We start from the raw sequence: 11,732 nt of genomic DNA on the forward strand, positions 1-11,732 counted from the left end.
AATCATCATTTCGTATGCTTATATATGTGATCATATGATTTCAAAGTAAAAGTATCATAATGACTAGGGGTGAGCAAAATTGTAAAAAGAAAAGCAAACCATTTGATAATTCAGTCAGTTCGATTTAGTTTATATTTTTAGAAAAATTTGGTTTATTCGGTTTGTATATTTTTGAATAGTTTAAAGAAAAAAGAGAAAAACTGAAACTAAACAAAAATTCCAAATAGAATAGTTTGAATATGAATATGAGGTCCATATTAGGTGTTACCAAAGCTGTAGACGACTTTGTAAGCCAAAAGTCGTCCCAAATGGATTAATCAAGGAATCTTCATGGTGACCTGAAACTAAATTATACGTGAAACGTGTTGACCGCAGAAATCCATTCATAAGAGAAAAAACAAGAGGAATGCTTCATCTCTGAGAGAGATATTGTGTTCAAAGAAGATCAGAGATTTAAACTTTTGATCCTATAACAAGAGTAGAGATAATAAAGATGGCTGAGTTTGCAGTAGGAATTGTTGTGGAAAAACTAACAAACATACTTGCACAAGAAGCAGGTCACCTAGACGGGGTGAGCGAGAAGGTTCAGCAACTGAGAAACGAATTGAAGTGGATGCAAAGCTTCTTGAAGGATGCAGATGCGAAGCAAGGAAGTAATGAATTGGTACGGAACTGGGTTTCTGAAATTAGAGATGTTGCCTATGATGCAGAGGAAGTAATCGACGCATACATCTCTAAAGCAGCATCTCATCGTAAACGAGACTTGATCACCAAACCAATAGACCTGTACAAGGTTGGAAGGAAGATTGCGAGTATCCGATCAAGGATCCAGGAAATATCTAGCAGGCGAGAAACTTATGGTGTGGTAAGCATTAACAGCGAGGGAGGAGAGGGGAATGCCGCGAACGAGAGGCTGAAATGGTGGAGACAACCGTCACCTCTTATCGAGGAAGATGATGTTATTGAGCTCGTAGAAGATACAAAAGTTTTGGTTGAAAAGCTAACTAGTTTGGAATACAGGCGGAGTGTAGTTTCCATTGTAGGAATGGGCGGTTTGGGGAAAACAACCTTGGCGAAGAAACTATACACTCACAACGATGTCAAGTATCATTTTGATTGTAAAGCTTGGGTTTACGTCTCAAAAGATTATAGGAGAAGGGAGATTCTGCAAGGAATTATCATGGATGCAAATGCGCTCAACAAGGAGGAGATGGAAAATATGGAAAAGCTGAAAGAGGAAGAGTTGTTGAAGATACTGTCTGAATTCCTGGAAGAAAGGAGATATCTAGTGGTTCTTGATGACATATGGAGCATGGAGGCTTGGGACGGCGTAAAAACTGCGTTTCCCCATGGAAAGAATGGAAGCAAGATATTGCTCACCACCAGAAACAAGGAGGTGGCTTTACATGCAGGACCAGGATGCGAACCCCACGAGCCGCGGATCCTGACAGAAGAAGAAAGTTTAGAGTTGCTCCGAAGAAAGGCATTTCCTGGAAGGAATCGTTTGCCCTCGGAGTTGGAGAAACTTGGACGGGACATTGTAGTAAAATGTGGTGGTCTGCCTCTGGCAGTGGTAGTGCTTGGAGGTTTATTGTCTAGACAAAACAACTCACCAGAGGAATGGCGGCGAGTGCTTCATAACATCAGTTGGCACTTAATTAGAGGAGAAGATCGAACTGCTGCAGTTTTAGCACTAAGCTACAATGATTTGCCTCTGCACCTAAAGTCCTGCTTTCTCTACCTGGGACTTTTCCCAGAAGATGTTTCAATTCAGAGAGAAAAATTAATCCACCTGTGGGTTGCAGAAGGCTTTTTACCATTAGAAGGGGAAGAAACAGCAGAAAGTGTTGCTGAGAAATGCTTGTATGAGTTGATCCAGAGATGCATGATTCAAGTGGGCCGAATTAGCTCTCTTGGGAGGGTGAAAACACTCCGCATCCATGATCTTCTCAGAGACCTCTCTATTTCAAATGGGAGAGAAGAAAATTTCCTAGAGATTCATCATAGGAACAAGGTACACACATCTACATCTCAATTCAGTAAATCTCGAAGGCATGCTATACATTCTTGTTATGATCAGTATGCTTTCTTGAAATATTCTGCCTCTCACTCACGCTCTCTTCTGCTCTTCAATGAAGAGCATAATGTGAAAATTGTTACCAATCAAATAAAAATTACATTCCTAGGACATGATTACACTTTGAAATTTACAGTAGAGAAGAAATTGGATTTTTACAAGAACTTTAAGCAACTAAGGGTTCTAGTTCTGGATGGCGTGCGTAATTCTAGCCTACCAAGTACCATAGGTTACCTTGTACAACTAAGGTATTTAGGATTGAAGAAGACAAATTTAGAAGAACTTCCAGTATCCATTGGGAACTTACTGCATCTGCAAACATTGGATTTGAGGTACAGTTGCTTTCTTGAGAGGATACCCAATGTGATATGGAAGATGGTGTACTTAAGACATTTACTCCTCTATACTCCATTTGATTCTCCAGATAGTGGGCATCTGAGAATGGATACCTTAACTAATCTACAGACTCTACCATATATAGAGGCTGGAAGCTGGATAGAAGAAGGTGGGCTATCCAACATGATTAATCTTCGACAACTGGGGATTGGCGAATTATCTGGAGAAAAGGTGAGGTTGGTCATCTCATCGATAGGAAGATTGCACCACCTACAGTCGTTGTCTCTAATGCTTCAATCCCAAAATGAAGCATTTCCTATGTGGATGCAGTTTTCTCAGTATGATCATCTCCTCAAATTGTGTTTCTACGGAAGGATGGAGACGTTACCCAACCCACGCCAGTTCCCACCTAACCTCTTGAAACTAACCTTGTATTACTCACACCTTCAGAAAGATTCAATTGCTCTGCTGGAGAGGTTGCCAAACCTGAGAATGCTTGTTTTGGGTAAACGATCATACACTTGCAGGGAACTTACTTTCACTACAGAAGGCTTTCCTCGCTTGGAAACTTTGAGACTTAACTTTCTGGAAGAATTGGAGGAGTGGATAGTGGAAGAACGCTCAATGCCAAGACTCAAGCATTTAGTGATAAGTAGCTGTCAAAAACTAGAAAGAATTCCTCAAGGATTGAAGCTTGTGACCACCCTCAAAGAACTAAAGATATTAGGAATGCCATTATTGTTCGAGTACAGGCTTCGAAATGAAGACCTGCTGGAATTCAAACAAGCACCGGTAATCAAATCAACCACTGATATATTAGGAAATGGTAAGCTAAATTTTATAATGACCACTTCATTTTTCTCATTGAGCCTCCTCATTTAGGCTGGATTCCTTTGGAGGGTGACAGAGAAAAAGCATGACTAAAATATTGCAGTTGTAAAAGGGTCCTGACATTCTATATTTGTTATGTGTTTCAGGGGCTTCAGCTGCCAGTACAATGTTTGGCATGGAAGACACTTCATCTTACTGAAGGTTTTGTAAACAATGCCAGACAAATTCTGTTCGAAGGTTGTTCCTTTTGTTCCTCTCGGTGCATAGACATCCTAAAGATGGAGGCCCAAAAATGTAAGTGAGATTTACCTAAACAAGACTGCGTTTAGTTGATCACATTCTCATATGCAACTCAAGTGTTGTGTGGTAGGGTAGAGAGTACCTGACATGACTGATACAGGAACTTGTTAATCTAAAAGAGATTGGCTCTACCTGGCAGATATATTCCTGCCAAGTTATCGGAGAGGCCCTTGGAATTAAGGTGGAAAATGATAGAAATTCTTTTATCTCATACACTGATTTCTCCAAGTCTAATGCTTAACCAAGCCTCAGTTTTCTGTGGGGAGCACACATTATAAAGATGAAAAAGAACATAACATATTTCAAGTAAGGAGTTTCATTCACATATTATTATATTTTTCATGCCATGAGGGCCTCGAAACTCGAGAGGAGCATGGTGTGTATATCCATTTTCTTTTTTAGACGAATATTGATCGTCTCTATTTCAGTAGCAGGGACCCATCCATTTTGCCTGGAAAGAAAGGAACTATTGTTCATCTTTTTTCCTCGTCTCCCCAAGTAGGGTGTGAATAACTCAAGCCAATCCGAAAGCTATTCAAAGTTGATTCAGTTTTAATTGAGCTTGACCTATTTGAATTGTCTGTCAAGCCGACTTCAAACTCTTTAATACTCTATCTGAAAGATACTTGTACAAGTATAACCGAGTCTAAACTATATCATTATTATAAAATATATTTAGAATTTTAACTCGACTAAACCTAATTATATTTAATTTTAAGATTATTAGAAAAATTTAAGTTATGAAATTGATTTCAAGAATTTTTCAAGTATTTTATAAATCAAGCTGGAATTTCAAAAATAAAATTCAATTGAGCTCGAGGGTCGAAATTCAGATTTTGTTTTAAATCTAGTAATCAACTCGAGCTCCAGCCTAGCATGGTGAGTCCACTCGACTCAGCTTGCTTATGCCCTCCCAACCCCAAGCAGACTCCCGAATGAAGGCAAGAAATTGCCCCACGTAATGTTAACGTTTCCAACATGCTTCAACAAAATTTGTTTGTTTTGATCTCAGCGTAGAATTAAAATGCCCTTTTCTTTATTTTTAAAGAAAAAAGAAATCTGCATTGCTATGGATTAAGGAATGTGGAAAATACACATACGATTTTTGTCTGAAGTCGGAATTATAGAATGCAACTGCACAGCACAAGTAGATGTGCTTCCACTATTCCAATTAGGGCATATCTATAGGTCACGAGTAAAATTAACTATACTAACAAACTCGTTCATATCCTGCAAGCATAATGGCGATAGAAACTTCATTTTGCTCGACATTGATTTGCTAATCACACACACACGTCCCCAAGGCACCCGTGCCTTCTCTTTTACAAGGATGAATTCGCAGTATGTCAAGCTCGCTTTGCACGGTCTGTTTAGTGGGAGCTTAAAATAGCGCACATATAAGCATAATCCTCCAAAGGTTTAACCTTTCGGCCAAAAATCACCAACTCAAACTGGTAATCTTATGGTTCTGAAACTCGTAATTATTTGTCAACTTAAGGCAGAGAAGATGAGAAGGGATCAAACAAAATATGCCTATACAACTGACGGGAAAATGCAACAACTTTACACCCATAGATTTGAAATCTACCTGTTGCTGATGGTAGGGGAATAAGGAACCCTCCGGAGTACCGCCAAACTAAAACCAGAAGGGGAAAGGAAGAAAAGAGTCGGGAAATTATTACATAAGGATTTAACAGTTTCAATTGTGTGCAGCGTCTTACAAAGCACCAATGATCTACCTTGTAATGTAACTAGAGAACCAGGTTTGTTCCTCACATGTAACTAAAAGCACATTGTTCCTCTTTCTTTACACACCAGGCATCGCCATTTACAGGAGGCTATGTGCATTCAGAATGATTTTTTTTTTTTCAGAATGCTTCTCCTTATGTTTACATTGTCCTTTCAACAAAAAGGCTTCACTATGATTATTTGAATTAATGTGCATCAAGATGCCTCATTTACTACACTTTATCATCATGGAACCACCACCTAGTCTCCTTTGGAGATCTGCCATTTCTACAGTTCTTTACATATCGATCATTGTCTTCCGGGCGTTGCTGCAAGCCATAACCATTTAACATGATATTAGTGAAAGCAAAATGAATCGACTTCAGAGGCCCAATCCTCTCTGGTTCATGGTTCATCATTTAATTCATCATATTATAGAAGAATAAACATAATCGCCTTCTTACTTCTAAAAGGATAAAGGAAATTGCAGCACACTATGCCTTGTTATTTTACTAGAGAATGAAGGTAATTAAGCACAAAAATGAAATTGACCATGAGATCGAACCTTCACAGTTGAGCTTGATAGCATTGAGAGAATGCTGATGCAGACAGAACTAACAGTCATCGCAGGGGACCATGAATCATATAATATATCTGCACTCAGTTACAATCAATTGTCAGTTTTGCTATAAAGATAACAAACTGCCAATTTAAGACTGATGCCATCATAATGGGATGGAAAAAGAAAAAGGATTCTTGCTTGTCACACAGTACATGTTTTATGGTATAAAACACAAGATTTCAATGCCTTCGCAGAATATGTAATCTAATTAATGCTCATGATTTCCAGGATCTACAAAATCAGCATGCTACATGGAGATCAATCATAAAGCAGCATTTTCCAGCATGACCATTGGGAGGTAGGAATATTCACTGGAAGTTTCAACCCTTTCCTCAGTTATTTCCTTCCATAATCTCTGGTTTTATTAAAATTTGCACCAGCAAAATCACCTAATAAATATCATTTAAATTTGGATCTTTTGCAAGCTAATTTCCATGCACAACATCTGTCACTTTCCTGTAAAAGCACTCATCCATGCCACTGTTCGGGCAGGTATACAACAATGTAATCTAGGACTTTCTTCCAAAGCTATATCTACTATATTTTATTTGTCAAGAACTTTGCTTTAAGAAAAAAGATCGTAAGCCAAAACTTTGTGAGACTCCCGATTCATCAGATAAATCATGATAATTTGTTAATAGAAATTGACAGAAAAGTTAAAGCACCAAAATAATTTCAAGAAGTAAAAAAGTGAAATGGACAGTTCCCTCATATACCAGAGTTTCTACTCAGTTACATTGTTATAGACTTGCTTAACATGACTAGAAGTTTAAATATAGATGTTCAGAAGTGGCAGCATAAAGCAGCCTTCAGCAAATCATTGATACAGTAGGAAATCGCACAATTTCATTTATGAGACAATGACCATGAAAAAGACACATCATGTCAACTTTAACAACTACGAGATTGCAATAAAGAAAGGGATGAGGTGGAAGATAATTTAAGGAAATGAGAAACACTAGGTGCTAATTCCATGTAAATCTAGATTTTCTCAGTTTAAGATTCAAAATCAGTATGTTTAAAATAAATAAAAAAAAATTAAAAGACCCAAATTAAATTCCAAAACATGCACCTCCACTACAAACTGAACAAGAAAAGAGGAAAAAAAAAAAATTATTTCAGGTTCTTAATGAAAAAACATGCAGACTTCACTAAACTTTAGTTGTGGAAGCTATGCTAGAAATTGAATAATTTAGCAGCAAACTGAAGGCAGTTATATGTGGAATTGAAATTCCTTCATTTCGTTCCACCATCTTTCCCAGTAATCAAACAATCTTTTATAGAAATAATTGCTATACACTAGCTAAAGGCCATTTCATCTTCATCAGTCTCATTAAAATCCAAGGTCTAGGCTCAGTTTGTTTTATAAATATTCTACAAGAGAATATCTCATTTTCTGGCTTTTCAATTAAATTAGAAAAATTATTTTGCTTTCAACAAAGAAAATCCTGATAACAAAACGATATCATAGCAGTCATTAGAGTCAAACACAAGACAGAACAGAATATATACTTTCACAGGAAACTTAGAGATTTAATTTAGCTTTGTCAACCACACTTTCCTACAAACAATCAGGAACATTCAAAATTAGCGAAAAACAATCTACATGTATGCCACATTGACCATGTATGAAATAGAAAACTTTATTAACAAAGATTTCCTTTTTATTATTATTTCTTTCTCAAGAAACAAAAAATCAACTTGAAGCAATACCACTACATTCATTTTTCTACACGCCAGTGAATACAATCATCTCATCCACAATAGACAAAATAGAAAAGAGCATAAATCCTCCAAGCAAAAGTGGGCCACAATTATCAAGATACAACAGCAACCAAAAACCCAAAAAAAAAAAAAAAAAAAAAAAGAATGGAAGTGAGTAATGCAAAATAGCCAGGAAAAAATAAAATTTACCTAAACAAATATGGCCATTGCTATAAATATGAGGGTGAGGTGGAGCTGGATGAAGAAAAATAACCTGTTTTTAAATAAAGCCAAAAGAAAATTAGTTTGAAAGGAAAAAAGAAAAAGGAAGCTATGTTTAAAAAAATGGGGGAAAATAACAGGCAATCCAATAAAATGTAATAACGTAAATATAAAGGATAGACCTGAGGAGCTTCCATGGGGTAATGCTCAGGGAAGTCAACTTGAAGCTGGTAAGTCTCATTAGCATAAAGGGTCCCCGGTGCTCCAATTACTTCTATTACCCATCTTTTTTTATAATTGTTTTTAAAAATAAATTCACAATCAAAAAATTCCCAAACAAACAAAAACAAGAACTGGGTAAATTAATCTGTATGTTTCCTTGGTTTCATCAAGCATAATCAAAAGAAAGAAAGAAAAAAAAACAAAACACAAAAGAAACACCTTTGGAGATTATCGGTGACTTTGTGTTTGAAACCAGAAGGAGGGTTGACCTGCCACTCCACCAGTTCTTTCTGGAGCCGATTACAAGCTATCTTACTCAGTGCCTAATTTCGACATCAAAAGAAGCAAATCATTTCAATTTCACCAATTCAAAATCACAATAATTAATTGAAAAAAAAAATAATGATAAGAAAAAACCTTGCGGGAGGCGGCAGAGGAGCTGGTCATGCTTAATTAAATCGGTTCGAGGTGTTGTTGATGAAAGGGACAAAGATAGCGTGACTTCCTCCTTCTCCTTTTCTCTTCTCTTCTCTTCTCTTCTCTTCCCTTTCTTTGTGTTCCCCACTACTTTACATGCCCATATCCCCACCCCAATTTCTTTTTCTCTTTTTTTTTTCTTTGAGGGTATTGATTTCATTTCATTTCCACCTTCTTTCCTTTTCCTTTTATAATTTTTGTATATCTTTTATTATAAATAAAAAATACTTAGATTTAAAATCTTTTATATATATATATATATATAAATACAATCTCATTATGGTTATAAATAAATTAAATAAAAATTATGATTATAAGAGATTATAACTTAACAAACGTTTTACTATTAAATATTTTATAGTTAATACATAATTTTATTAGTAAAATAATAAAAACTAAAATATAATATCTAGATATTTTGATGAAAATTAATAATATATAAAAATAAAATGTAACAATAATATATTTTTAAAAAATTATATACAAATATTATTATTATATATAAAAATATTTTGTAAATAAAATTTTTAATTTATTGTAGTTAAACATTTATTTCTATTTATAATTTTTTTTAAATTGTGATCAAATTTTTTTATTATTATATAAAAATTATTGTTATATAAAGAGATTTATTATATATGTATATATATATAATTTTTTAGCAAAGCTCAATCATGAAAAGTCTTCCTGTCTAAAAGTTTTAAGCTTAATAATAATTAAAAAAATCTATTATTTTTTAATTTAATATATTTTTAATTAGAATTTTAAAAATTGTTAAAATAGGTCCATTTTATAAAATTGGATGCAATGTAATGGAAAGCTATCTGGGTCAAAATTAAAATGCACAGGAACTGAGTTGGCATTCACAATAGTATTGAGGACCCATTTACACCTCATACATGTCCACTTATACCTTATACATATGCATACATAAATATCTACTATGATTAATATTTTAGCTTTTATTAGGGTTATTAGTCTTTTAAATGAAATTGCATTAAATTTATCTTAATAAAAATAAATAAAAATGCAAATTCAGCTGCCGTGTAATTTAATTTTGACCAAAATAGGATATTAGCATCCAATTTTATAAAATGTGTCTATTTTTATAATTTCTAAAGTTTAAGCTAAAATCCCAAAAATTCACAAAGTTTATAACTTTTCTTACCATTAAGCCCAAATTATGTTACTTCACAAATAATATGATATTTCAAAGATAAAATTGTATCATTATAAATTATTATTAATTGCCTCTTTCATGCTGAAATTTTAAATAACATTTTAGAGATAAAATTTAAGAATTTTTATTTAGAATTATTAAATTTCAAAAGCCTTAATAAAAATAACGGTCGTGCATGCAACAACTAGTTCTCTTTAATTATAATAATTTATTGAATAAATTAGTTCTCTTTAATTATAATAATTTATTGAATAAATTATGTGTGTTTGATTTATGAGAATTACGGTTCAGTTGATTAATGAAGTCTTGACCTCAACTGGCATAATTAATCAATCATGACCATTTTAAAGGGCTTTTTTTTCTGACCTTTTGTTTTATTTTTATTTTTTTTGTTTACAGTCACTCTCTCTCTCTCTCTCTCTCTCTCTCTCTCAAGCTTTGTTGTACTTTTTATGGAACTAAAACAGTTTAAATGTTTCAAGACTAGTAAAGTCTTTTTTTTTTTTTTATATATAGACTATATAATATGAGTAGTCATTCTTTCTAACTTATCGTAAAAGTAAAAATAAAAAATCACATGGTACAGAAGATAAAACTCGAACTCTAGACTTTTCACTCTAAAAAATAAATGCTCTTGTCATCGATTTTTTATATTTTATTAATTTTTTTAGATTATATATTAATTTAAAATTGAATAAAGTTAAAAGTAATTAAATTTTAAATTGAAAATGAATTAGACTGTAAATAATCATTTATTTAACTTTATAGTTCACATTAATCTATTAAAATTTACAAAATATTTTTATAAAATGAATAAGATTAATCATCTATAATTACTAACTTTAGAATAAAGCAAGCCTTTTACAATAAAAGGAAAAGACAAGGAAAAAGAATTAATTGCTTCTTCCACTACAAGTGAAGTCAATTAAGCTTAATATCCAATTCCTTCTTATCTGAACAAAGGAAGCAAAGCACTTCAAGAAAAAGAAAAAAAAATCAACTTTGCTTTTTCCAAATCTTTTTAATAAGGCAAAGGGCATATGCTTACCCCTTTTGACTTCTTCTTCAGCTTGAGGATTAGCATATTCTAGCCTTAATTAGTGGAAATGTTTCCTCCTCCAATGTGTCCATTGGAAGGAAAATCTTCATTGGCATATATTTAGCATTCATAGATTTTATTAGATTGATTCTCTATTGTTTTTTTTTTTTGTAATTTTTCTGACAGGATAAAACTAAACAGACCCACCATTTTGCTGACTTGTTGATCATTTGAAAATTTATCATTGTTCTTCTCAAAAAAAGAAAAAGGATATATTATCATTGTCAAGGTAGAGGAGATACCCTAAGCCAACTTTATCCTACTTAATTATTAAATTTCACCACAAGTGATTTTTCTTTTCTTTAATGCAAATCTCATAAATTTATCTCTACTATGATGGAGAGATGCTAATTACTTTTTATTTATTGGCTTTTTAAATTTATTAATAATAAATATGAACCCACTTTAAAATTAATACAACCACATTAAAGAAAATAAATAAAAAAATAGTTTCAAGATTTAAACTTATAACGTTAATTCTTGGGTATAATTCCATATCTTTATAATTACCCTTTAAAACTTATACTATTAATCTGTTTCAAATTTCCAAACAATAATTTTGTTACAAATTCAAATTCATAGTTTAAATCTATATAACATTAAAGTATTAGCATTTCTTTTTTAATTTCGAGCACTTAAACCTTTCATTTACTTTTTTTTCTTTTTATTGTGACAAAGCAAAATTTATTTCATTTTCAGTCACCAGCTTTCACTTTCATTCCTTTTGGCATCATTATTTTGCTTTCGTTGGTTTATCTAGCATCAATAGTAAAAATTTGTTCTAATTTGCCGTTCTTCAAAATAAACTTTTAATGTTAATTGTTATTAACAAATATTTGAACACATCTAATAAGTAAAAAATAAAATTATATATATATATAATTTAACTTTATTTTATGTGAATAAAATCACTTCATGAATTGAAACTCAATCC

General features: G+C 33.0%; 2 protein-coding genes across 4 annotated transcripts; one reads left to right on the top strand and one right to left on the bottom strand.

Moving 5' to 3' along the window:
• The first annotated feature begins 110 nt into the window (after nucleotides 1–110).
• Nucleotides 111–6,630, top strand: LOC8261076 (putative disease resistance protein At1g50180). 3 transcript variants are annotated; one of them, XR_007215799.1, is made up of 3 exons: nucleotides 111–3,239; nucleotides 3,391–3,538; nucleotides 6,123–6,630. XR_007215799.1 is itself a non-coding variant. In XM_048373917.1 (2 exons), exons 1-2 carry the CDS (start codon nucleotides 494–496, stop codon nucleotides 3,441–3,443), a joined length of 2,799 nt encoding a protein of 932 aa, XP_048229874.1. In that variant the 5' UTR covers nucleotides 111–493; the 3' UTR covers nucleotides 3,444–3,854. The 3 variants fall into 3 exon arrangements, 1 of the variants encoding a protein (XP_048229874.1); XR_007215800.1 differs by lacking the exon at nucleotides 6,123–6,630 and adding an exon at nucleotides 3,684–3,854; XM_048373917.1 differs by lacking the exon at nucleotides 6,123–6,630 and having other exon boundaries at nucleotides 3,391–3,854.
• LOC8279121 (probable ubiquitin-conjugating enzyme E2 16) lies at nucleotides 5,201–8,691 on the bottom strand. The gene is made up of 6 exons (XM_002521461.4): nucleotides 8,460–8,691; nucleotides 8,262–8,365; nucleotides 8,003–8,105; nucleotides 7,809–7,872; nucleotides 5,838–5,926; nucleotides 5,201–5,601 (listed from the first exon to the last, which is right to left on the bottom strand). The coding sequence occupies exons 1-6, from the start codon at nucleotides 8,487–8,489 to the stop codon at nucleotides 5,506–5,508; spliced, it is 486 nt and encodes a 161-aa protein (XP_002521507.1). The 5' UTR covers nucleotides 8,490–8,691; the 3' UTR covers nucleotides 5,201–5,505.
• Between the last annotated feature and the right edge of the window lie 3,041 nt (nucleotides 8,692–11,732).

This window comes from Ricinus communis, chromosome 5 (assembly GCF_019578655.1).
Source record: "Ricinus communis isolate WT05 ecotype wild-type chromosome 5, ASM1957865v1, whole genome shotgun sequence".
Taxonomy (NCBI): Eukaryota; Viridiplantae; Streptophyta; class Magnoliopsida; order Malpighiales; family Euphorbiaceae; genus Ricinus; species Ricinus communis.